Raw genomic sequence first — 27,747 nt, forward strand, 5'->3', positions numbered from 1 at the left:
TTGCATTGTGCATGCAACGCAACGAAGCACGGTAATCGAATCCATGCCGGTGAGTGGGCGGTCCAGCAAATCGAAGGGGGAGGGGGGGGGGGGGGGGGGGTGCTGGACACCACATGATACTAGGGGCCGCTGCCCATGATACAAATGTTTCTCTTTAAATTACGCGCTAAGTTCAAGACGGTGCATTTTTAAATATACTGTTTGTTCTCCCATGATGGAATAAAAAGTGCTGTAATTGTTGGAATGTAAGGCGAAGTAAAAAAAAATACATGTTTAGCGTCCCCGCCCGCTTCCTTTTTAGAGGCCGCCTCCTTTTTTTTTTTTTTTTTTTTTTTTAAAGACAAAAATTGATAAATTTTAACGATCTCTGCGCAGAAGAGATGTTCGGTTCTGCATAGTTACATCATTTTGGTCTCATTTTCTGTTGCATCTTGCCCATAAGAAGCCAGTATGTCATTTCCTGAGTCCAAGTGGCGGCCATCTTGAAAAATAGCCCGGCCGCGTTGTCTTGAAAAATGTGTCGGGCGGCCATTTTGAAAAAAAAAAAAAAAAGGGCCTCCTCCTTCCTTTTTGTCAAAGAGGCAGGACGCTAAACATGTTTGTTTTTTTATTTTGCCTAATTTCTCACCACAATTGGCACAAAAATCTGTGGGATGATCCAATGGCCCATCCCCCAGTCAATGAGTGGGGGGTATTATTATACGGGTGTGTGTGTGTGTGTGTGGGCTAGAACAAAGAAATGACTCCACAAGGATACAAATTACAGTACAAGCGCGCGGACCATGATCAAACTATAGTCCGCGGGACGAGAGACCGAAATGACGCTTTTTTTCGCTCACCACTTGGTCTGGTTTGCCGAATTTTATAAAACTTCCCAGACATGGAGACTATGATGTACCATATCTAAAAAAAACTTTGTTCCCCGATCCACAGTTTGTTTGGGAATGAGAAAATCTGGGATAAAAACTCCAAAAATGATGCATGAGAAAAAACATAAGAAACAACGCCCTCTATTGACACAGTCAGAAACCTTTTCGCACGTAATGATTCGCTCGTACCCGTACCCCCGCCCTGCAAACAGGCAATGAGTGCTTGTCAGATGAACCTTCTTTCAAATTTCATATTACATGTACATGCATATTCTAGATTTTTATTATTTCTCATCAGGATGCCAAACCCTTTTCATTACAGTTTGTCCAACTTGAAATGATCAAGTTTTAAGATCGAATATTATGTATTAACTACATTAAAGTGTAGTTAAACCATAACCCAGATAAAAAAATCTCATGGTAACGTCTTTTAGTTTGTCTTAAAGAGAAAAGGCCATAATTATTTTTTTTTCCAAACAGACTCCCCCCTTTCAACAGCAGTGACGCAGATAAGTTGAGGCGTCTTATTACAAAACCACTCAAAAATGACATCTCAAGTTCTCATACCGTGTGTACTTCTATTTTTGATTACACTTAAAAAAAAAAAAAAAAAAAGATAAAAAAAAAAAGAGACGGCAAAAACTGCAAATAGTGTTTTGGTATTTTTTATATTCCGGCGAAATTTGTGGTTTAAGTAATGACCAAAAGAAATACAAATTTACTTAATTTTTTTTTTTTTGGGGGGGGGGGGGAATTTTAATCTTCACAGTTTTTACCCACACAAGAGGAATGGTATTTAGAAGGCATACGTTTTTTTTCAATATGTACTGAATAAAGTTACTCATTCATTTTTAGTGACATCTAGGTTTGACATTATATGTTCATGAAATGAATCACATAGGCCTACATTACCAAGACTTCAAAATGCTATGTAATTTCAATTCAATCAACAGTTATATATTTCCATGATGCCACAACTTTCATTATAGAACAAAACATGCCATTTAATAAATAATATTATTAATGAGATCAAAATTTAGCTATATAATGTAATAACCACATAGGCAATTAAACAGGCATCTTCCGAAGTCGGGGTTTATATGGAGATAGCCGAAATGTCAACTCAACTCAACAGTAACAGAAACAGACTATAACAATCGGACAAAACAACTGGAGAACTTGCGATGAATGTGAATATGAGGGTTAGAGAAAATAGAAAATGCCATAAATGAATAATCATGCAACTAGTCAAAAATAAAAGCTAAGCATTAATATTGAAGTAAAAACATAATCGAAACAAGAATAAAAAAAAATTAAATAATTAAAAAAATCAAGCACAAGAAAGTGAACAGCAATGAACTGTGAACCAGATGAATGATAAGCAACAGATTAATTATAATCAGCCGCGAAATAAACAAACATAATACCGTAATTTTCGGAATATAAGCCGCGGCTTATACGTTGAATTTGCCCATGAAAATGTTTACTGCGGCTTATACACAGGGCGGCTTATACGCCGAGACTTGAAGAATAAAAATGACATTTACATGTGTATTTAATGTACTGGTACAAGAAGAGATGTGTTGCTGAAATAATTATCAATTAAGAAAGTCATTAACAAACCGAAAGCACGTCCCACAAAAAGATACCGAGCGGTAAAAAGTACGGCTAGTGAAAGCCGTCCCTTTGGACATCGACAACCGGCCGTACGTGATGCTGCCCATGCTGCATGCATGCTGCAGGGATTCCCCATGGACCACACCATTTGTGGTAATAAAGGGGTGCACTTTCTTGGGAACAATAATTACCAATATTTCCCCAGTTTAAAAAAAGGAAAAAGACAACTAATACTTTTTATGGAGTTTAAAACATATCTTTATTTGATAATCAGTTGTTCAACGTCACAATATAATTTTTTTTCTGGAAATGTATTCAAGAAACGATGTAAAACTCAAAACAGGGGTGAAACCACCCCTACGAAATTAATGGATTCGTCCATAAAAATCTCGGCATCGTGTTGACTGTTTTCGAAGAAAGTTACGATCCAAACTTGAAGTTTTGACGTTACTACTCGTTAGTAATCACAACAATTTGATAAGTTTTGCTGTAAAAACGGACTTGTTTATCCTTTAGGACAAAACAACTCAGCGTCTGTTGCCACAAAGCAGGATTTGTAGCGTTCCAGTCAGACAACACATGGTGGGTTGCATACTCTCTCAAGTGCTGGGGGAAAATAATGTCATTCGCCGGCACAGGCTCACTGACGAGCCAGCCGGCAGCAATTTCCGTTTTTTATTTCTCATCATCAATTTCCATATTTGTTTGTAAGAGTAATCGACTGTAAATGATTTGACATAACATTTGTTGCCCTTTTATAGCTTTCGTAGTGCAAATGGAACTGGTTCAGAGCATTTTGACTAGAATTTAGAGGCCTTACAAAATTGAACCGCTGCGGTTGGTGCGGCTTATACGCCGATGCGGCTTATACGCCGACCTCAAATCTTAATTTGCAGATTTTTGCGTGCTGCGGCTTATACGCCGCGCGGCTTATATTCCGAAAATTACGGTAATCAAATGGCAACTATATTTAAGGCAAAAATGTGTAAATATTAAACAAACAATGCATGGAATGTAGAACAAATTTATTAAAGCCAGTAAAATAATGAATTTAAAACAAATTTATATTAGTTATAACAGAAAGAAATAGAAGACAAAACTCAAAATAACCACTCAAATAAGTTAGGTGTGGTGGATTTAAAGGGGATGGCTCCTCAGTTACATACCAAGAGCATCTGGCGCAAGAGATAATATTGCAGATTGACGGTTTGAAAGGTCATGCATGGTAGTTCCTGAACGTCAAAACACTAATGGATTAATGCCAGAATTAATTGAAACTATTCTTAAATGTCTGTTTTGCTCCTCTGGTTCCAGTGATATTATACTTTGGTGTTTTTCAAGATGGCTACCAGCCGCCATTTTGAGTTTTGAGGTCACAGTGGTCCCGAAACGTAGTGAATACCATTTTAGCAGATTTGTCATGCCAGAAATAGTGGGAATCGACACCTCATTTATCAATATGGCTCATCTGGCTCCCGAAATACCACTTTTTATGTATTTCAATATGGCGTCGGCGGCCATTTTGAAAAAAAAAGCAGGTCAAATAGCAGGTCATGGTAGTCCCTGGACGTCATAAGAACCATTTTAATGGATTTCAATTCCAGGGTTTATTGAAAATAACATCTTAAATGTCTGTTTTACTCCTTTGGTACCAGAGATAATACTTTGGTGTTTTTCAAGATGGCTACCAGCCGCCATTTTGAATTTTGAGGTCACAATGGTCCCGAAACGTAATGAAACCATTTTAGCAGATTCGTCATGCCAGAAATAGTTGAAATCAACACCTCATTTATCAATATGGCTCATCTGGTTCCCAAGATATCACTTTTTATGTATTTTAATATGGCGTCGGCGGCCATTTTGAAAAACGTGCTATAAAAAAGTTTGCCGTCACTTTTGGAAGGTGTATGGGAGCTATTTTTTCTTCAAATTGGCCCTATTTGTCAAATCCATCGAGAAAAACAGGTATCCGCAACACGGATTCCAGGAAAATGACTTTACTATCGCGTCAAGAACAGACCGCCCGGCCGATCTCGGATGGCCATTGCGTGAGAAAAGGTTTCTGACTATGTCAATAGAGGGCGCTGTTTCTTATTTTTTTTTCTCATGTAGAATTTTCGGCGTTGGTATCCCAGATTTTTTCATTCTCAAGCAAACTGTGGATCGGGGAACAAAGTTTTTTCGATACGGTACACTACAATCTACATGTCTGTGAAGTTTTATAACATTCGGCGAACCAGACCTCGTGGCGAGGGAAAAAAGGCCTCGTCCCACGGGCTAGTACCACTTTTGTGACGGTGGCTTACATGCGAAGTTTGCAAACACGTCGATCGACCGTGTGGCATGTGACGCCGGATACCACTGATCCATCGACGATTGGGGCAGAAATCAAACAATCCAACACCTGTTGACCTCGGGAACTTAGTTGAGAGCAAACCTTTCGACCTGTCGAACCTCGACCAACAAAACTCAACCTTGTGATCGCACGGTGAACTTTAGACGGCGAATACATAGTCTAAAAAAAAATCCTGACGCATAGTAGGCCTACAAGTTACCATACAAACGTACATACGTCAGCTATAAACGTACTGTATAAACTGGCCGAAACCGAGGCGATTTCAGAACAAGGTCAGTGTCAAGCGTTTTCCCATCCTGTGTCATGGATTCGAAACCTCTGGTAAACTCAATGGAAGAGACACCAGTCAGCACGGCGTTGCCGAGTGCACCTGCGACACAGAACATGCAGAATGTAAGTTCAGTATATCGCCCTATTTAACTTAAAATAGAAGATTCACAGTTGACATACATATTTTTTTCGCAACCCGTGTGCCAATGAGCAGACGTGCCATTATACCAGGAGGTAAATGCACGTAAGCCATCATGTCTATACTACATGCAAGTACATGTACATGGTTGATATACATTTGTACATGTGCCATGTGACCGTTAGCGTATATACTATGAGTAGTAAGGGAGGCGGGGGTGCTGGACTTTGTCATAGGTCTGTGGGTAGTACAGGGCCATTAATGAGAAGTCAGGGTACCAGACTTTGTCATAGGTCTGTGGGTAGTACAGGGCCAATGGGAAATCCCCCGATCTCAAGAAAAAAAAAAAATAAAAAAATAAATCTAACGGAGAGAGAGTGAGAGAAAGAAAAAAATTAGCTCCTTACCCTGTAAAAGGTAAGGAGCTGTTTTATATAAAAAATGGAGAGTAATATGTTTAGACCGACGAGTATTTGAAAAATGAATAAAAAATAATATCGGTTTTTATTAAATAGATGGAATACTTTGAGATGACACAACTTGGAGATCAATGCGATCATCATATAATCATCGAGAATGGTTTTTTAATTTGTGAAACGTGCGGTGAAATAGTTTCACGTTATTTTGATTTTTCGGCAGAAAATGCGCAAGAAGATCGTATCAATTGGTCAATTTTAAAAAGAAACAAAAGAAAAACTGTGGAGAAACTTATTTTGTCTGTTTGTCCAGAGCAAGACTTAGAAGATGTCCAAGAAACAATCAATAAATATAACGAGCTCGTTAATTACAAAACATTGAGGGGGAATGGTTGCGTCAAACGGTCATTAATAGCGGCGTGTTATCATCACGTCGTTGGATTAGACAAAGAACGAGTTAGAGATTTATTTAAAGTGACTCAAAATCAATTTAATAAAGCACTAAAAATATACGATGACCACTACAATAAAGGCGGGGCCGAGGGTAACACCCTAAGAGGTGAAATGGAGGTATAAGTCGGCGGATCGCTTTCATAATGTTTATTTACCGAGAATTTGAACTTGTAAGTTTTTCGATAAGAGATTTTTTTCTTTTGCCAGCCGTTCGTCTACCCGTTTTTTAACTTCTTTTTCAAAGTCTGTATCGTTTTTAATCTTTTGAAGCTTTGTGCTGGTCTTTGCTCTAATTTTTTGCTTAAGCTCGTTAAATTTGGCGAGCTCTCTCGTAATCAATAAGAACTCTTCGTGCGATATATCTCCGTCGTTGATGGCTTGAGACACGTATTCTTCAATCGTGTTAAGTTTGGAGTCTGCTAATATTTTAATCTGGTCGTGCTTTTTTAGCTTGGCGGATAATCGCCTCGACGCGATTCTAAGCAGAATATCTACACCAAAAGCGCCTATAAACGTTCCTTCTAGCACCAATCCGACGGGGGCTGATATAACACCCAAGAGAGCGGGAATACTGACAGCCCCCGCTATAGCCCCCAATCCTTCTAATCCTATCTCTACGTAATTAATAGTGTCGATCACTCTCTTTATTTTTTTATAAGTGCGCTCTCGGTGGTCTCTCTCTTTCAAGATTAAAGATCGAATCTCTTCAATCTTTTTAAGTCTGTACACTTTTGTTTCTTCGTTACTATTTAATCGGAGTACATCTCCAGAAATATCGGGGTATAACACCTTACCATCTACACTCATGTTTTTAATATAAAAAGATTTTAAAATTAAAAGATCTCCAACTCTATCATGATACTCACACCCTTGTTGTTGATGATCTGTCCTTTTTCACCTATGATTGAAAATGTCAGTTTGTCGATTATACCGTTTTTAAGTTTCTTGAAATCCTCGACTCTATCAGGCTCGGGTTTGCGCGTAGCCACGGGTATGATTTTTAAGATGTCAGACGGTCGACCATCAAAAAAGTTTTCACTCGTACTTAATTGCGGGCAGCGAATAAACAAAAATTTAAACGGATTAATGTTGTAAGACCCCGTATACACCACTTTGGGTATCAGTCTTCCTTTGGGTAAATTAAGTAATCGAGAGACTTCTCTGTTTAAACGCAATTTGAGATTGACGTCGGTTACCACCAACGTCACCTTTTTAGATTCTCTAAATATTCGAAAACTTACCCCGGGTATATAATTTAAAATAAAATCGAACCAATTGACGTCGTACCACCCAGGTGGGATGGTGACTGAACCGGTGACTCCGGCTGGTAACGGCGCTAAAAGACTCGGAGAAATAAAATCTAAATTATCACCAGACACGACAAGACTCCCCCGTATTGTTATCCCAGCATTTCTAATTACTCTCGCTCTAGGTTCGCTTATTATACCTTCGATATATTCTAGCGCTATCTTTTTACCTTCATCGATGAAGCCTCTTCTTTCAAATAAAGTTGTTATTAAAAATATAATCGTATTGCGTTGTACGTCGGTTAGTGTTCTTTCTTGACTTTTATCGTGTAAATTTCTTTGTCTTTCAATTATTTGTTCTTTTTCTTTTTCGATCGATTCTAAAGCAGAGTCTAGTCTATCTTCTTCATACGCTTCTATAAGATCGTTTATAACTCTATTGAAAGTATTTTCGTCTCTAATTAAAAAGTCGTAGGGGTACTCGGGTACCAATTGCGCAATAAAATCTCTATCTGTTCTTACTGCTATATTTGAGTCAACCCGTTCGTATCTTCTATCATCATCAGGTCTTTCAGCGGGTCTCCCATCTATTTGCGTATACCAATCAATCTCTGTGGCGCTGGAAATATTAAAATATCCGGGTTAAACATTACTCTTTTTACGCGTACAGATTTTTGACCGTTTAAATTATCTACAACGTCTTCTAATTTAAACGTCTGCTCATTTTGAAACAAGTGAAACGAATGCATTTATTTTAAAGTCTTTTTATATTAAAACTGAAACTAAAATAATGAGTGATTTTGAGTCGTTAAAAAAGCAGATACAATCGATAGCTGATCAGGTAGCGAAACAAGTAAATCAAAATGTAGCTAAACGACAAGCTATCACCCCAGCGCATGTACTAGACAGTCCGTATCTCACTGGCGAACTCGAGATTACGGTCAACGCGTCTAACACGTTTTTAACCCCGTTTTCCGACTTAATCTCGGACTATAAAATATCTCGCCTCAATACCAACGATGCTGTACTTCGTTGGAAAATAGACCCCATGTCTTTTTATCAAAATCAGTTAAACTTTGCGATCTATTGCGCTACAACGGGCTGTGGTGTTGGAATCGATATTTTAAACTCGAACAACCGTTACGTTAAAGCCTTATTTAATTTTCATCTATACTTTACAGTTAGAAGGATATTAAACGACATGGCCATAGCAATACCGGGAGAAGACTCGTTTGACGCTCTCAGCAACACCTATGATCGTGGAGCATTTACCAACATCTGTCGGACGTTTGCCATCGATCAAAATAAGTCTTTTAAACAGACGAGAGATCAAAAGACTTATGGCTTAGGTCGGCTTTTTCTTTGGAACGAAAAAACAAAATCGTTTTTACTCTTGCCGTTAGACTATGATAAAAACACGACCACACTCGACGATTTTATCAACCCCACGGGTGATAAAAATTGGGGTTTAGACGATCAAAAAAAACACGATGCTTTTTTTAAGCATTGGAAGGGTTATCTCGAACAAGACGACATCGTCAAAATGGCTTGGTTAGATTTTATACCCGACACGAGTTCGTTCACCTCCGCGGGAATCATAAAGATCAACGAATCGATCAGATCTTACGTGTACGCTTTACTCGGTGCGCAGGCTCAAACAAGAACGAGTGTCTTAACACCAGGCACTGGATTAGACGCTCAGAGACAATTTAACGTCATCGTTGAAGATATCATCAATGCAGTAGACGATATGGAAACGAGTATCGATCAATTTCAAGACTCGCTGCAGTATGCCAGAACACCTTTAAATTTTGTCGTAAAACCGGGGTTATATTTAATTCCATCGGATATGAACTTGAGGATTGGAACGCATGAAGGTTATAACAACAATCTTCAAATTGCTACCCAGAGTATGAAAACTGGTTTGGTGCCAGATTTAAACTCACAACCTCAACCGGATGACTCTTTTGATGACACCGATGACGTCGCGCCACCAACACCCCTAGAGCCTATGACAAACGATGTTGTATCACCAGCACCAACACCAACACCAACACCTACACCAACACCAACACCAACACCAACACCAGCACCAACAGTTTTAACCCAACCCACAAAACTACAAACTCACCAAGACGAAAAATTATCGTTGACGGTAGGAATATTAGCTATCGTTGGCATGGGTATTTTGGCTTACGAGGCAACGCGATAAGTCACACTCTAATCTCACAACAAAAAAATAAGCCTTACCAACTTTGTGCTGGTAAGGCTTATTTTTTTTGTTTAAACTTGATTACAACTACCATCGTTTTTGCAGGTATGCAAACACCAAGGCTCCCACACCCAAAAACAAAGCCCACACGTGTTCGGCCAACCACGATACGGACTTACTCAGCGCGTTAAATAGCCAACTCAGTATGCTACCTATGATGCCCGGCAGAGCACCCAACGCGCTCACTCCGAGTTTTTGAAGAGCAGATGCAAAATTAGCGAGTTGTTTTGAAATCCACTCTTTGATACCGCCTTTTGGTGGTGTTGGTGTTGGTGTTGGCGTGGGTGGGGCACCCGCGCCTCTCACGCTAGCGACGATGCTACTCACTATCGTGCTGATGGCTAAACTCAAAGCGGCTAAAATGCTCACTACAGTCATACCTTGTTCTCTAAACAGAGTTCTAATCTTTTTCGCCAGAGTCGTGTCGTCGCCCAATATTTTATTAATCGTTTCTTTGATTCTATCGATCTGACTTTTGAGCCCTCGTTCGTTGGTTTTTGCGGCTTCTAATCTGGCGGATCTTTCAGCGTCTAAGTCGCTCAATTTATCGTTTAACTCTCGTCGTTCTTCTTCGCTGATCCTATGATCACCTAATTCATGTTCGGCATCAAATATCTCTTGGTCTAGTTCTGTGAGACGCGCTAAATTAAGTTCTAGGTTACCTCTCAACGTCTGAAGACTTTTGTCTAAACCCTGGAGTTCTCTGTAATTTAACCCCTCTGTTTGAGCGCCGGTGTCGCGTTGTAAATCGTCTATAATCTCGGTTACCTCATCGGTGGCTCTGGGTAGTTCTGTCATGGGGATACTCTCGGGTTGTACTTTTTCGAGTTTATCTTTTAGTTTGGCAAGTAGTGTTGGTTTATAGTCAGCGATTTTGAGGGTGTCGCGAATAAATGCGGTACCATATTTATTTTGTAAGGTACTTAATTTGTAATATATTCTTTGACCACCTCGTCTATAAGATAATGGTTCTCGACCTTTATATGTTTTAACGTATAGATTTCTGTCTTTACCAATTTCAAAATCGTTGGGGTCGATAAACGCGGGGTCTATATTATTTTGTTTGTAAAATGAATCAACATCTTCTTTTATTAGTTTTATAGATAATCTGCTTATTGTTCCCGTGCCTAGGACGCTTTCTGTGTCTACCGGTGTATCAGGAGTATCAAAGTCGTCATCTACATTGGTCTCTGCTACATCATCATCGTAATCATCATCATCGTCATAATCATCATCGTCATAATCATCTGTTCTTTCGTAGTCTGGATCTATCTCAAATCCTCCATCCATTTATTTAATAAACCTATTTAAATTATGCCGTTTTCATTATACTGCCCGGTAGTATACCCTGGGCCACCAACCAATTTTGCGTGGCCAGAGCTCCACTTATAATACCCGTCAATTTACCCGCATCTTCTACGCTTAGTTTGCTTAAATCCGGCGCTTTCATTTTGAGTAGTTTAGCTCCTACCATGGCGTATCCCATCACCAGACCTGATATGACGGCTCCGTGATAAATCGTATTTGCTATTCCGTTGGTGTCAAAGTTACTCATCGTTTTTAATATAACAATTTTTAAATTGCTGGTTTAGCTACAGACCTAAAAGGTCTGATCTATTCCATGTCTAGCGTTTTGGGGGCGATGGGTGTAGTGGGTTGTGTGACTATCGGCACTGGCTGTACTACCGGCGCAGTTGTCTTTCTTGTTAGTACCAGCAACCCCACTCCTATTATAGACGCTATAGCCCCCCACATCACCCAAGAGTTGTAGTCTGGTGAGCTCGTATTATCGTCTGATGTTACGTTCATTTTTGCTAATTTTAATTTCATCTGTCTATTGTGCTCGGCTAAAGCTTTACCCTGCTGTATTCGTTTAGGATTTTTAGTCTTGGTCACTCTCGTTACCGTCGGTGATGACGTTGTGTTTATCGGTTGGGGCGTCTCTGTCTCTGCTGGTTGAGCTGTGATCGTTGCTTGTTGATCTTCCATTTATTATATGAGGTTTATTAAATTTCAAATGTTTTGTTGTGATAATCGTAGCAACAAGGGGCGATATTAAAGTTCCGTACTTGTAACAAACGTCGCTCAACATACCAGCCATACTCGCGCTTATAATAGGATCGGAACTCAAGTCGTTGGTGAGTTCTTCTTCAGAATCTATAGTGACGTTATATCCTAAAACTTGTACGGGTGTAACCACAGCTAACACTCTCGAAAATAGACTTAAAGTGTATTTACCAACAGTTTGAACAATTTCATTTCCAAATTTAGTTTCGTACAGATGATATAATTTGTCGAGTTCTTTGCTGTCAAGAGCTTCGATTTGTTTAACGGTGTATTCCTTTCCCAGGTACTTTCTAGAGTTTCCAGCTGCTACGACACCGCACAAACGATCTTTATGTTCTGCGTTGTGATCTTGTTCGTTTGTTAAAGCAAGTTTTAGGTCTTCCATTTAATTAGAAACGAATTTAATTTTGTTGTAGCTTTTGCAACTTTGTTACACAAGCAAAGGTATTCGTAGGTGTAAAACGATAAATTAATCGATATGACGATAATAGCCAAAAACTGCAAATACTCGAATATTGCTATCATTTACTAACAGCAAAATGTATTTTGTTGACGTTTGTTGATTAACAAATTGTTATGCTTGTGTAGTTTGTTGAGTAGGTTGCTACTAAGCTAGGTCATATTTGCTGACGAGCTAGGTCATATCTGTTGACGAGCTAGGTCATATCTGTTGACGAGCTAGGTCCTATCTGTTGACAAGCTAGGTCATATCTGTTGACAAGCTAGGTTATTGACCTACTCAAATAGCTCGTAACTAACTGGAGGTTCGGTGTATACGACCAATTTACTATATTTCACATCTCTCAAACGTCGTTTTATATAATCTCGTTCTTCAATGGGTACGACGTCGTTTTCATCTAACGCTTGATCAAACGATGTTTTATCTTTACAGTAAAATAACGCTAACCATGCCGTGTTTTCTCTATAATCTTTTAAAACGCTGTTGTACTTTTGGGTTAGTAACCAACAGCTGTGATTTATGTGTCTTCCGCTAAATGCCATCTTGCTTAGCGCGCACGTCTTTTTACGATATTTAATCTCTTGATCCGAAGAGCAATCGTCCACGATAAACAGCGTGGCAACACCTTCGAATATTTTACTGTAAAAATCGATCGCTTCGTTGAGCGTCATCTTGTACAATTCCGGATCGCAGAGGTATACCTCGGGATCTGCTTGAATCCACTTTCTTTCGATGTACGTTTTGTTTTTAAATATGGTAGGGCAAATGATGACTATCGCTTCAAATACGTTTTTATAGTCTGACTCTAACAGATCCAAAATCCATTTGGTTTTACCCGAATTTGTTTTGCCGACGATTAAAGCGCAATGCGGTTGTGTCATTTTAACTTAACAGAGATTTAAAATTCCCGTCTTCCAAGGTCAATTGAGCATCCATGACCAAAAAGACGTACATCGTGAGGTCACCTTGGCTTTCGGCTTCTCTGTTAAATTGAACGTTGATGCCTCCTCCATCTCCGAGTTTCCTACCAGATCCGTGAGCGGAATTGTCGTCGTTACTTCTAAAATCGAGCCACAGACCGTACTTGTTTTTTAGATAGTCTCCGAGGTCACAACCCGTCAAATTTAAGTCTTTAGCTACTCCACGCCCGCTTTCGGTATCGCTGTCTCCAAAGAACTTGCTAATTTCGTTCCAGTGTTGATATTGAAACATGCCTTGACTGTAGAGTTGATTGGGTTTACCTTCTACGGTCACCGATGTTTTGGTTAGTTTTGGATTGTAAAATCGCTGCGGGCTTTTCTCAGTGGGATCTTTAAACAAAAACAAAATACCCTTGAGACTCCTGATGGGTTGATTGACGCTGACGTTCCAAAGCGTGTCCGATTTGTTAACGGATCTAACTTCTAGCGAGTGGATTTTATCAAACAGATATTGCATTAACCCCTTGTGTTTATTTCTGATAGTGATGGCTAGGTCTCTGTTGGTCACCACTTCGTATTCGAGAGACAAGTCTGAGATACTGTACATCGCCGCCGTATCTGAACTGTTGACTACTTTATCGTGATCGTTAAACTTTATCTCGTACGTCAGAGGTTGTTTTAAACCGCTGGGGTAAAAAGGGTGATGCGAAGTCAGTATGTCAATGTCTAGGGGAATACAATATCTGTTACCATAGGCATCCGCGATAGCCTGATCTTTACCGTTGTTGGCGCCCGCGTTAGCATCTTGAGCCCCCATTCTTAGTTTAGACACGTTTTCTTTTTCTATGCCCGAGTACGCCATGTTTCGAGTTGCCGAGCTGTTGATCCAATTGTCTTTAAAGTTGTGATACACGTCGGCGTTACGATAACTTATAATTTCGTGACCTTGAAGTCTGACGCTGATTTCACTGACTAAATTTCTGGCCAAATTGTTAAAAATGGTTCTATTGTTGTCGCCTGCACCTTCGAGTTCTAAATTAAAAGCTAGTTTACAAGTGTCGGGTACGATCACGTCGTCTACGCCCAATTGAGGAAACTTGACCCTCAGCGTTTGTCCCGCCGATATACTACTAGGATTGTGGGTAATGACCACCTCTTTTCTCTCACCCTTGATAGATCTGGGTATTTTTAATAGCCTGCTGGGATTGAGCTTTTTTCCGTACGCATTCATTTTATTTATACGAGTTTTAAATTTAAAGGTATCTGTAAGCCAAGAAGCCCACCAAAAGCGTTCCTCCCGCGATAAACGCCAGTTCTCTTTCTATTTGTTGGTCGCTAGGCTCGTAAAAATCTTCGAGTTTGGGTTCGCGGGGTAACTCGACGTTTTCTCCGGTCATTTCGTTGTAGTAACGCAACGCTTGGTCTACGTTGGAAAATGTTTCTTTAGAGGCATTTTGTTTTCTGATACGTTCGTTGAGAAAATCGAGTCGTTTCGTTCGTTCTCGTTGCCACCTATCTTTGGCGGCAGAGAGTTGTTCTGTCGCTAAATTGTGTCTCTTACGCTCTTCGCTGCCATCATCTCTTAGACTTGAAAATAAATAGTTTGAACCCGAAAAAGCTAAGGCGTTTATGATCGCACCTCCAACCATCATTACAACAGCTGACGCCATCTATTTAATGTATAAAGCCTTTTAAATTATTATTATAGTAAATGATGGATAAACTTCAAAAACTGTATTATAGCCCAAGCGGTTATTGGAGAGGTGAAAGCGCCGTCGACCATTTACACGATAAAACCAAATTCGATAAAAAGGTAATCAGGGATTGGCTTAAAAAACAAGCGATCTGGCAAATTTATCTGCCGGGTCCTGCGTATGTACCCAGACCTACGAGTACATCGCGAGAGTTTGAAACACCAAACGATTTTCACCAAATGGATGTGCTATACCTACCCTGGGATAAAGTAAAACGCAAGACTTATAAATACGCTTTGACGGTTGTCGACGTAGCGAGTCGATACCACGAAGCAGAACCTTTGGTTTCTAAAACGGCGGATTCCACCCAGGATGCTATCGTCAAGATTTACGCGAGATCTCCTTTGAGTTACCCTAAAACGTTGAGAGTAGATGCCGGTACCGAATTTAAAGGTGCATTTAAAAAATGGATGGCTTCAAAAAACGTCGAGATTATCGTAGGCGAACCCGGAAACCACCGGTCGCAGGGTATCGTAGAAAGATTTAATCGAACGCTAGCCGAGAGACTGTTTGGTCATCAGTACGCTCAAGAAATGTTAAGTCCCGAGAGTAGAAACACGCAATGGGTCGAGCGATTACCCAGCGTGATCAAGGCAATAAACGACGAAACGACAAGATTAATAGCTAAAGCACCGTCAGAGGCGGTTAAACTTGAACAGGTCCGGCAATCGCCGGCTAACCCCGTTAAAACAAAAGAGCAACAATTACCGCAAGATGCCATGGTTAGATATTTATATTACCCGGGCGAGCAAGAGGGTGGAACCTCGAGAAGAGCCACGGATCCCATTTGGAGCGTAGACATTTATAACGTGGAAAAACGAACGAGTCAATTTAAAATGATTAACGGTAAAAAAGTCACGACGGGTCCTACTCTTTATTACCTTCAAAACGGCCCAAAAAGGAGTTTTGTGAGACAAGAGCTTCAAGTCGTATCCGAGGATACGCAATTACCGCCTAATTAATATCTAGATTGCGGTGACCATAAGCGAGCGTGTTTATTCCATCCGGTAAAATGTACCTCTTGGTATCCAACGGACTCAACGACAATTTATCTAGCGATATGGTGTAAAGGATGTGATTTTCCGACCTAATGTGAGTCATCGTTTCTGTTTTAGATTTATTTTTAAAGATGCAGTCGTAGTAGTGCCGGTGTTTTAATTTTTTGTCAGTGACCGATTTTGTGACCCCCTTGGCTTTTTTAAGAGTGATGTTGTTGTCATCCGCTAAAATCGAGTACATCTTAGGTCTTATACAAACTGCTTCTTGAATGACCTTACCTCCAAACTCGTCTTTAAATTTACCGATCACTTTCTTATTGGTTGGATTGTACAAAGGATGATCTGTTGGGTAATTTGAAAAGTCGTAGTGTTGCCCGTGAGATTGCATGTCTTCGTATATGTCATCCGTGTAAACGACAATCAACAGACTGTCCGTATCAGTATACATCAACCTGATTTGATCTCCGTACTTGTCTTTCAATCGGTTGTAATAAAAATCGTACATCAGCGTCTTTGAGAGATCTAAGATACTCACTCCGCAGTAGATTGGTTTGTTTAACAAGGTTTTAGTCTTGTACGTTTCGACAAACGACAGGTCACATTCTGGAAACGGCGTTGTTGTTTTATAGCTCGGTTTTTGAATTATTTTTTTGTATTTTTCTTGATCGCTCTCGTTATTGTCTCTCAGTAGGTAACCGTCTATTCGATTTCTAACGTTTTCCATCGTCTTACCAAACACGCTGTTATTCATCAGTTTAAAAAAGTCTTTCTCAAAATCAGAGGTTGCTTTTGTTCGGAGTTGCGTGTTTTTATCGATGTAAGATTTCATCCAAGGCGCTTGTTTAAATTTTAACACGCGATGTACCTTTTTTAGTTTCAAACCGAGTTTGAGATACAATTGTAATGTGATGTAGTGCAACACGTATTTTTGTTTTGGATTGAGGGTACACGTTAATTTTTGTACGTCGCTACTAGGTTCGGTATCTAATAATTCGTTTTGATAATCAGACATCCACTCTTGGGGTATGATGATGTTTTCTGGTGCTAGGGGAAAATCGTTATGCTTGGTGTGTAGATCGTTCGGGTAATCGAAGTCTACTTCAAAGCAATAACCGGTGTTTGACGTTTTCTTCAGCGTTAATATTCTTTCTTCGGTAAACGGTTTCGAGGGTGTCCATTTAAAATCGCTGTACGGTAGATATTGACTCATAGCCCAACCGTACAGATTGTTGGCATCCAGATAAGCGATATAACTCGAGGGTTTGTTTGAATCGTAGTCATCGAGATATTGATTATTGGCTTTGTGATGTCTCATTCCACCCACGCTCGATATGCCTCCTCGTTTTGCTTTTTCAAAAAATAAATGTTTGTCTACGTCTTGCAATAGTTCGAGTTTAACTTCCGAGTGTTTCAATAGAGCATCCCAGGACAACCCGGGTGCGGTGTAATAATTGGCTGGATCTAACCCGTAGTTTGTAATACACGTTCTTCTAAAGTTTTCAAATACGCCTGCCAGTAATAACGTATCGGTGGTCACGTATAAATCGTGATATTCTCCTAGATTTTGTATATTAAACTCGTTCCACACGCGTTGAGCTCTGTCGTAGTCTTGTTGCGATATATGTTCGTCTTTTAGTCTGCTGTAAAACTTGCCGATGGGTGGTAGGCTGGTCTCTTGAAATCTATCAAACGAGTCCATATATTCGTAGGGATAAATTCCTTTTTGTAATAGCGAGTCAGGATGTTTAAAATGCTTTTTGAGTAGCTGAAACGACTCTTTTGGACAAGCTTTCACTAATTTATCCAACGACGATCTCATAAAACTAAACGAGTCTAGAAATCGTAGATTTCCTATTGAGAACGAAATATACTTTTCTGAATTTTTAGCGATCACTTGTATTTCTGTTTGACTATCGTATTCTGTCATTCCCTGCAGGATTAAATGCGCGTCGTAATTTTGTAAATTGTGAAAAAAGACCGGTATCGGTGTACAACCGGGTTTAATTTGTAGTTTGAGGTTACAATAGGCGTGTGCGGCACCTCTATATTTACCAGTGACGTGGCAGTGATCTCTCACCTTTCTAAATTTGTTGATTTTCTTTTTACAGTCGAGACATTTAGACTCGGTAAATCCCTTTTTGTTTTTGCACTGATATTCTTTTATTTGTTTTATCGTCTTGGGTTCCCTTGGTTTCTGGCACTGACAGTTGTTCGAGTAATTGGGATAAATTGGTTTTTCGCAAATCCAACACGCGTTTGTTTTATCGTGATGTTCTTTAGCTCGCTCGTTAAATTTCATGGGTTGGGGTTTTTCAAATAGACAATTAATATCGCTTTGTAATTGTAACAACGTCGTTATAAATCTAGTTGAAGCGTCTTTGCCTCTATAAGTCTCTTGATATACATTTTTACCGTCACATCGGACGACAACTAGCGAATAACCGCTAGCTTTGTGAACGTTAATCTTTTTTGTGTTTGTCTCTTTATCTGTGGATGTTGTTGTTTGTAATATGGATTCAAAGTCGGCATAAATGACAAATGGTGCTTTTTGTTTGTGCCTATAGTTTTTAAATTCTAATATCGGTACGTCTCTCTCTTCACTTGGTTGCCCGTCTATGTATTTTGGTTTACCCAGAGGAAATACAATCTTTGATGGATGTGTATCTATACCCTTACAATCGGTGATATGTTTGTCTAATTTGTTTTGATTGGTAAAATGACAAAGACATCTTCGACAAAAATATTTCTTACATTTATGTTTCGTAACGTCGTATATCAACCTCGTAAAATCTTTTATCCAACAATAGTGATGCTTGTCACCTTTAGAAATCAAAAGCAGATCGATCTCTTTCCCCTTGTAGTTTTTAGACACGTATAATGGATATATCTCACCCTCATAACCATATACGTTTATCGATAAATTATTTTGTCTTTCTATCTTGGCTATCTGATCGACCGGTGTTGGAAAGTCAACACCTTTAAAACTGAGTCCGTCGTCTTTGGTGTATACAACAGGTTCTTCTTTATGAATTTTATAATTAGGATTATTTCTTATTTGATTTTTTACTTTATCCGTATACAACTCAAGAGCAGCTCTCAAACACCATCTCAAACACTCGTCGTCTTTGTTTTTGATGTTGATCATCGCCTTCTTAATTTTAAGATATTCGGGTAGGTCTATGTAGGAACTACCTCTCACTGGATTATATCTGTTGATGTTGATGTATAACACCATTATCTTTTTTAAAACCCAACCCGATCCTTGATTTGTATACCTTTCATCCTTTTTAAATAGCTCGTCGATCTCTTCTCTTAAAACCTGTTTTATTTGACTTTGATTTAAAACAGCTTTCGGCTTGCTATAATGAATAGCTTCGATCGTTTCGATCGTACCATCGGTTTTGGTTTTTTCGTATTTTATTTTGATTGTGAGCTCCATTTTTAAACCTCCCAACTCTCTCAATTCTAACTTGATTTTATTGACTATTTGTTCCTTGTGTGAATCAAAAAACTTGATTAAATCGTGGTTATAAAGTCTGGTGTTTAATTCCCAGTTTCTGTAGTAATTTCTAAACCTTCTCGTTTCTCTAAAATCTGACTCTGTAAAGTATTCGGGTTGTCTGTATGTTTTAATCGTTGAGATTAAATCTTTTTTCAAAAATCGTCCTTTATAACCCGTCGGTACGTATTCTAGATTGTGTTCGTCTACAATCTCTTTGAGCTCATGTAGTGTCTTTTTCCTCAAGTTTTTAAATTTACTTTCATAATGTTTTATCCCCTCGATGTAAACTTTACGAGTAAGAGAAACATTTTCATTGTGTGGTATACTGTACCGCTGCACGTAATCACGCAGTGTGGCTTTGTTCCATTTAGAATATCCTTTGATGGTTGGTCTAAACATATTACCCTCCATTTATTATAGGAAATATAATATTTTTTCTTCATTTTTTTTGAGGTTAGACTTTTAGATTTATAAATAATTAGACTCCCCTCATTTTAGCGACGACAGATTTTTCTCTCTCACTCTCTCTCCGTTAGATTTATTTTTTTTCTTTTTTTTTTTCTTGAGATCGGGGGATTTCCCATTGGCCCTGTACTACCCACAGACCTATGACAAAGTCTGGTACCCTGACTTCTCATTAATGGCCCTGTACTACCCACAGACCTATGACAAAGTCCAGCACCCCCGCCTCCCTTACTACTCTATGATACATTTTACAGCCTACCGGGACGTTCGTGTTGGTCTGCGCACACTGTACTGCCTGCCCTGAATGTAATGGTTGGCCCCCATTCTAGTGACTTCTTGCATGCAGCATGAACAATAATTTAATATTGTGAACTATCTGTCAATGGTTAAAAAATATCGGAAAAGGAAGTTTAAAGATTCAAAGGATCATGACATGAATTTCATACCGGAGCATCTTTTGTACAAATTTAATGTTCAATCCTCTTAAATTTGTTTACGAAGAGTATGAAACATCCATTTTTGGTTAAAATTTTCGTATAAAGTGCAGTTTTAAAAATGTGAACTGTTCATGCAATTTCCTGATAACTAAGGGCGCTGATGCCTTGATGTCATCATTCGTATACGGTACACTCTTTAGTTAAGGATTTTCTATTTAAATTGTCATGTTCTGTGAAACCACAAGAACGAGAAAATATTTTACTAAAGCCAACAAATCCCCAAAAATCTGGTCACTTTCGGTGGTGAAGCGACTGTAACACTGAAGTTTCTGCCTTGAATATGACATCACATAGTTCTGGTCATTAATATGGAAATATGCATTAGCATATGAAAACGAAAAGGCACAAAAATACCCCCGAAAACGGCAGCATGACTATTGAAAATTGGGGCGAGAACAAAAGTGCATATAATAATTATTAATTCAAGAAAAAAAGGTACATATTCGTCTTGAGATCGCAAAACTTTAGTGCTTTGATTTTCTTTGGTCACAGAAAAGTTTACGTCATAGAAAGGTTAACGGAGAAAATTAAGAAAAAAATCCCGCTTGTTTACATCTGACACGGCAGTGATTTTTGCATTTGTACGTGATATTGCCTGCAGTTAGCCAAACTGTCGACATGAGACTGCATGGCGCCTAATACGCTCTATTAATATGGAAAAAAAAATTGTGTGATATCAGGTCCCACGGGTGCATTATGTTCCCCAATATCTATGTTCCCCAATATCTATGTTCCCCAACCTAATCCTAACCCTTACCCTAACCCTAACCCTAAGGATTTTGGGGAACATAGGTATTGGGGAACATCGGGTAGACCCCGGCCCGATGATAGTTAGACTTTCAGACCTTCACACATTGCCACAAGGGATTAGGCCTAAAAGTCCACACAGTTGTAGTTGAATCAAGGACTAAACTTTTGTATCCCCAAACTTATTCGCGAGATTATTAAACCGGAAAACCGTAAATTTTCAAGATATTATGGTGAGGAAGTTTATATCCTACGTTTTAGAAAGACATTTCTAACTAAAGTCATTTTGTGAGAAACGCGTTTTATAGCCTAAAATGTTCCGGTCGAAAGTGCCCCTTAATATTTTTCATGGCCCTTTGAAACGAACGATGTTTAATGTTATGCACTTGATGTGTCTTGACACAAAATCCTATATTTTCCTATGATTATATAGACTGGTGGTCTGCAGCCTGGTTCCCAAGCTTCTAGTGGACGTTCGTCTCCATATCAGGCACAAACCCAGCATTCAGTTCAGGTATTTGGATAAATTGAAACACCGGCCGTTTGTTGGTGTTTTTCTTTTCCAGTGACGGAAGAGCTGTTTTTCACATTCCAATTCGCCCCTCGGTACTTTTTCAATCACTATTTTCTTTTTAATGAGAAATCGAACGAAATGACTCCTCCCACGTTAAGTAATAGAATACATGAACTTACAAATTTCGAATCATTCGCGGCCCGCCAATAGTTCGAACGGATTTTTTCCTGCGCTAGAGGCGCAAAAGCAAACCGAGATAAAACCTTTTTTCAAAGAGTTGTAGACACCCGAAAATAGAACAAAATGGGGGATAGTTAAAATAAAACATACAAACAGAAAATTCGTTAGAAGGAAACGAAAAATCGAACTCTGTGAAGAGCACAGGAGACAACTCTAAGTTTTAGCCCGATCGGACGACTTATTTTGTGATTAGATCGTTACACTTTTATAAGGTCCGGGAGTGAGCACCATTCCCATGTAGCCGATAAAAAAAAACATATTTAACGGTAGCCTGCTTCAGAACAAAAATCATTTTGCTAGATTTGCATGGTTCAATATTTGAAGACATTTATTTGCCTGTGTCCTCCCTTTACACTGTCATTTAAAAAAAAAAATAATATGATTGACACACTGTGTTTGGTATTTTATTTGTATTAGGTTGCCGTGGTGCTCAAAAGTTTCACGATACCCAGTTTCTGACTGAAGTTTATATCACGTTATGTCGTTCAGTCCAGAATCTAGTGAAGCAAACATTCAGTTTCTCATGCACACTATTATGGGTAAATGCAACTTGCAGATTTTGGCCGAGAGTGATCAGTTTGCCGAAGACAATGGTGTTCCGTTAACATGACCCCCCCCCCCACCAAAATAATTAATAAATACAAAAATTCAAAAAGTGCCCCTTATTTATCGCCATTCCCGCCTTGTTTAACCAGGTTTGGTAAGTCAGAGTGTTAAAGGTCCCAACAAGTTGTGATAACCTATCATATTGACCATTGAAACGTTACGTGTGTCATAGCCTGAAAATCCATCCAGTGTCCAAGGTTTTCAGTACAAACAGCAGCCGCCAGCATCGGTAGTCCAAAACCAGGCTATGCAACAGCAGCAGCTACAGCAACAGCAGCAGCAAGCATTGCTACAGCAGCAAGTCATGCAACAACAACGTGGCATGCAACAGCAGCAGTTCATGCGACAGCAGCAGCAGCAGCAACAACAACAACAACAACAACAACAAGGCACGCAACAGCCGCAGGGCATGCAACACCTGCAAGGGACACCACAACAGCAGCAATACAGGCCCATGCAACGGCAGCAGCATCAGCAGCCTGTTCAGCAATATCAGATGCAGCAACAACAGGCACTACGACCACAGGTTAATATCTTCACTTTACTCTTGTGAACAGAAAAAAAAATCAACTATGAGAACATGTGTCATTACAATTAGACATTATTTTAACCATTTTTATGCGATTGGACAAAACTATTTACTTAAAAAAAAATGAGTCTTGAAACAGTGGAGTACAATTTTAAACGCATAGAGGTATTTCCAATTGACACTGTAGCGAGGGCCTCATTGCTTTCTTTTGCTGAGAGGATTAAAGAAACAAAAGGTCCTCATTTCATACAATGGCTTAGCAGCGAAAGCCTCGGTTTCAATGCTATTTTGAAATTTGTCTGTTAGTATCATTACGTGTATTGCAGCCTTTCTTTTGAAATTCAGCCTAATTGTAGGTTTTCGCGGTCGGTTTAAGAGATTTGGCAGCCAAAATGATGACGAACCTCCCACTTTCGCACGAGTTCGAATGCACGTTGAGATCAAAATTCATTAATTAAACAGATCGTCTAATTTAAATTTAAAAGCATGTGTTTACAAATTTCAATGATGCGATTTTTAATATGCCATTTAAATTCGTCATAGCTTCCATACAGTTGTGTCAGTTTGGTCATTCGAATTCAAGAAAGCATTTGTGAAATACAACTAAAGGAATTCAAAACGTATTCACAATCTTATTATATAGAATTCGAAGACTGTCTTTGTTGCAAAATCGAAAGTACATACGAACACTGTTTCCCACAAGATTCTGCCACAAAACAGCAGCCACAAAATACATATCGATCACTTCTTAATCTTTCTTTTGCACATCAAAAACAGAAATCAGATGTTACTGAAATGTAGTCTGATTATCACCCGTTATCAACGGAGCTGTCTCCTGTCTACCGGCTGATATATCTTAGCGTGCAGATTTATGCAATCCCGCGCCTCTGCCAATCGGAGTCGACTTTACTAAATCGTGACGTCACTTAACCCAAATCAGGATAAATGTTTGATTGGTCAATTCGAATGCAGTGTTTTGTAATAGACCATTATCATATTGCGGACATCGTGATTTCAAATCAACTTAACCAAATAGTCTGGTTCCTTTTTGCACAAAAAACAATGACCGAAGATCCGATATAGAAAGCGCCCGCTGATTGGTCAAAATCTAGAGGCCAAGAGGCGGTTGTCTTGTTAATATTAATCAGCGAATCTGCTCACAACATAGACCATGTCTCGTTGCCATTAAAAAAGACGATTAAAAAAGATCGCCTAAGTTTACTATAAGTTTATTGCTAACATACGTCGACTTTAAGGTTTAGTTTTCTCGTATCACTAGTTTACATTTTTACTTTTTTAAAGGAAGACAACAGATTCTTTGAAACTCAACAAACTATAGTGAAACTAACACAAATGAACAGTAGAAAAGGTATTTTCTTTCAAAAACAAAACTCGAATCTTGGGATGCAGAAAGTACTGAATAGAATACGTGGAAATGAAAAAAAAAGAGAATCTCATGCAAATAACCTTTGACCAAACTGACGACAACGAGGAGCTAATTCGCTTTAAATCGGCCACGTAAAGATGATTGTGAATGCTATTTTTGCGAAATTGGACGGGAAAACTAACATTATCTCATTATTTAGTCTTCTGAGATTACCTGGTGAAGACGTACAAATGATGCTCCTCCTACCCCCAAAAAGGAAACCTGCCTCCTGCCGAGCTTTTTCCGAAAGTGAAAAATATGCAGAATATAGACTTCTAAAATACATGTAATTAAAATGACATGTAGTTTTCTTGTTGGGTTTCAGCCTATGGTCCAGCCACCCCCGCCACCACCACCCCCATCTCAAGCGGAGCTGGCTCGTTTCAACTTTGACCCCGAGTCCAATGCAGTTCTCCAAAGTTTGGGAGGCCGGCATGCCAACAGCGTTCATCAGGTAACGGGTTATGTCAACGGTGCGTTGAAGGAGGTGATGGCCACCGCTGGTAACCTGGAGCTGCCTACGAACTGCCAGATGGAATACGACACGTTGCTTGATAGTGGGTACCATTCGAGATATATACTTCTTTTCACAATTACTGTTTCTATAGGGATTCATTGGTTCACAATTTTAGGTCTAATTGGAGCTGAAACCGTTCGGCTCAGGAACATCAGTCCGTATAATTCAAGGCCAAGAACTTTGAGTAAATATTTAGTTGATTTCAGCTGGAAACGTTTCAAATAATGTTCCTGGAGGGTGAGCAGTGTTGTGGTCGAGTTTACCACAAGTCCAGTCACAAGTAAATATCACAATATATATGACTTGAACCTTTGAATGGCGCATGAGATAAAAAGAAAGATTTGCGGGTAACGCCATGTGGAAAATAATCTCTATTTGAAAGGAGTGTGGTTCTGAAAAGAACCGGTTGGTTGGTTTAGTGTAGAACTCGACGTTTCGGACATTGTGCTCTGTCCGTCCTCAGGATGGTGAGTGATGAGATGTGGACGATGCTGAAGTTTTAAGGCTGTGCGTGTGAACAAAATTATGCTATGGGCTGGCTCATATTCGCCAATTAGCGAGATTGGAAGTTTACTGGCCAACCTTTAAATAGTCTTTACTCATGATTATACTTGTTGCCATCAGCATGAAACTAGAAAAGCACCCATGCACCCTAAGAATAATAATATTGAAAGAAGACAATGGACGTAAAGATATACGCATTCTTTTGTGGTTCGCGGACTATAATAACTTGAAGCCAAAAGAGGTTAAATTTCGGTTATACTTTTTCAACTACTTAAATCGAGTTATAGCCCTTTAAACTGCTCAAGAGTACAAGTTTGTTGGAAGAAACATTTTCCAATTCAGAGTAGAGGAATTTACATTAAACTTCTGTAAATACGGTTGTGTAACTAAAAAGCCTTTTTGGCGCGGTGACTTCACCGTGTTTGGCCGGTTAGCCATCTTTCCAGGATTCTATATTTGCCATCTAATACCTCCTGGTATTTGTTGTTGTAAAAGTTACTATATACCATTTACATATTTGTTCCTAATAGGTATTCTGCTGTCAGATGAGACTGCATCTGACAATTACATTGCGTTCTATAAGGTGGCATTTCAACGCATAAATGATACGAAGAGCGGTGTGGAAGCACCGGCAAAGGCCAACATGACTCCGGGTCGTGCGTATCTCACCAACAAGCGCTTGATATTTCTGTCGGCAGAAGAAACAAAAGGTACGTCAATGAGCAATGAACTTCAACTTCAATTTAAAGTAGGCTTTTTTCATTTTATGATGATGGATTATTATTTTTGGAGCTTAGAAACTGCACATTACAACTGCACATGCGCGCCTTCAACCTCGTTCCCATAGCACCTGATCAGTACGCTGCTTTGCAAGTAGATCCCGAGAACGAGGTAAAAAATTCCCCCAAATCGATGACACCGAAACTGAATTTCTTTTCTCCATAACAGGTCTCAACTTGACAAGTGAGGGGCAAGCTAAGATAAGTGCCTACAGTGTCAGAGGTCACAAGGCCTATAGTCTCCGTTATGAGAGCATCCCTCTGACGTGTTTCCGGGGAGTGGACATAAGTTCCGTGCACGGTTTCAGTGCAACGGCAAGAATTCAAGGCTTCTTCCCGGATTCCTTGGGCCGGTGTTTGCAGCCATGTTGCTCGGTGAGTTACCCAATGCATTAACAGCTTTTATCAATCCATCACAGACCTCCACAAGTCATTGGAAGGCATCAAAAGCCTACCTCATGTTTAATCACAGGTCATAGTTTCAATTCCAGTTATAGTATCAAGTCATGCGCTTCATTATTTCTGAAGAAGACATTCATTAATTTTTTCAACGTTCGTCCTCTGTGCCCTAACGTAGGTCACAAGTCGACCACTAGTAAAATCACAGTTCAATTCAATTCAATTCAATTCAACATCACATTTATTCCAATACTTCTATTAAAAAGATAAAGAAAATACAACAGCATACACAATATTATAGCAATGGGAGTAAAATACATCGCAAGAAGTGTAAAATCATATGAAAACAACAAACCTATAGGTATTAGCTAACCATAAAATAACGTTTTAAGCAACAAAGTAATATGCAGTAATGAACAATAAAGCAGTATGGGGCTGTTCGAATCACATGTTAAATCCTAAGTCTAATCTCAAATCAATTCATAACAAATCACATGGGATGATGATTAACGATATTGTAGTGCATCCGTGTTCGTTTTGAGAACAACTCTTGATTGACTTGATTTACAGTTCCATGTATCAAACGTCGACATTTTAACCCCCCCCATTTTTGTTGGACCACCTACAACATATTAACCCACACACAGGATGAACAATACCGTGAGAGATGGCAACCCCAGAGGCCGCTGACTGCATCCATCGACAATCGCGTCATCAACTTGGGCGCGTTCTTGCCTCCCTGGGAGACCAAGTGCAACATCCAAGTCTACATGAGCAAGGACACTGAGCTGCCAGCCGCTGTGGAGTTTGTCAGTGCACTGCAGCAGACAACACCCGGTCTGCAGCCTGAATCCTTCAGCATCCCAAGACAGTAAAGGGTATCTCTGTATACTCTATACCAAGTGGACTCCAAGAGCTTATTGTGCATAACCTTCACTCATGCAGCTCAAGGGTGGATCCAGAACACAATTCTTTTGGATTCTAGATGTGCTGCGATCTGAGGCAATTTCTGACCACTTTAACCAAATCTTTTTGAGGAAAAGATGGTCGTGTACGCAGTGCATGCCTTCATTACGACGTCAAATTTTTTTTTTTTTCGGGGGGGGGGGGTGTCATGGCCCCCGTTGCACCCCCGGATCCACCCTTGATGCAGCTACGAAGTACAGGAACTCGATGAAAAATAA

At 39.4% G+C, this 27,747-nt stretch overlaps 1 protein-coding gene across 2 annotated transcripts; it reads left to right on the plus strand.

Annotated features, from left to right (window-relative positions):
- The first annotated feature begins 4,557 nt into the window (after positions 1 to 4,557).
- Positions 4,558 to 27,647, plus strand: LOC119741717 (mediator of RNA polymerase II transcription subunit 15-like). Of its 2 annotated transcripts, XM_038217585.1 has the most exons (7): positions 4,558 to 5,235; positions 21,483 to 21,563; positions 22,582 to 22,935; positions 24,690 to 24,921; positions 25,916 to 26,095; positions 26,334 to 26,539; positions 27,211 to 27,647. In XM_038217585.1, exons 1-7 carry the CDS (start codon positions 5,146 to 5,148, stop codon positions 27,436 to 27,438), a joined length of 1,371 nt encoding a protein of 456 aa, XP_038073513.1. In that variant the 5' UTR covers positions 4,558 to 5,145; the 3' UTR covers positions 27,439 to 27,647. The 2 variants fall into 2 exon arrangements, with proteins under 2 accessions (XP_038073513.1, XP_038073514.1); XM_038217586.1 differs by lacking the exon at positions 21,483 to 21,563.
- Positions 27,648 to 27,747: the final 100 nt, after the last annotated feature.

The sequence above is a fragment of the Patiria miniata genome, unplaced genomic scaffold (assembly GCF_015706575.1).
Source record: "Patiria miniata isolate m_02_andy unplaced genomic scaffold, ASM1570657v1 HiC_scaffold_5, whole genome shotgun sequence".
NCBI classification, from domain to species: Eukaryota; Metazoa; Echinodermata; class Asteroidea; order Valvatida; family Asterinidae; genus Patiria; species Patiria miniata.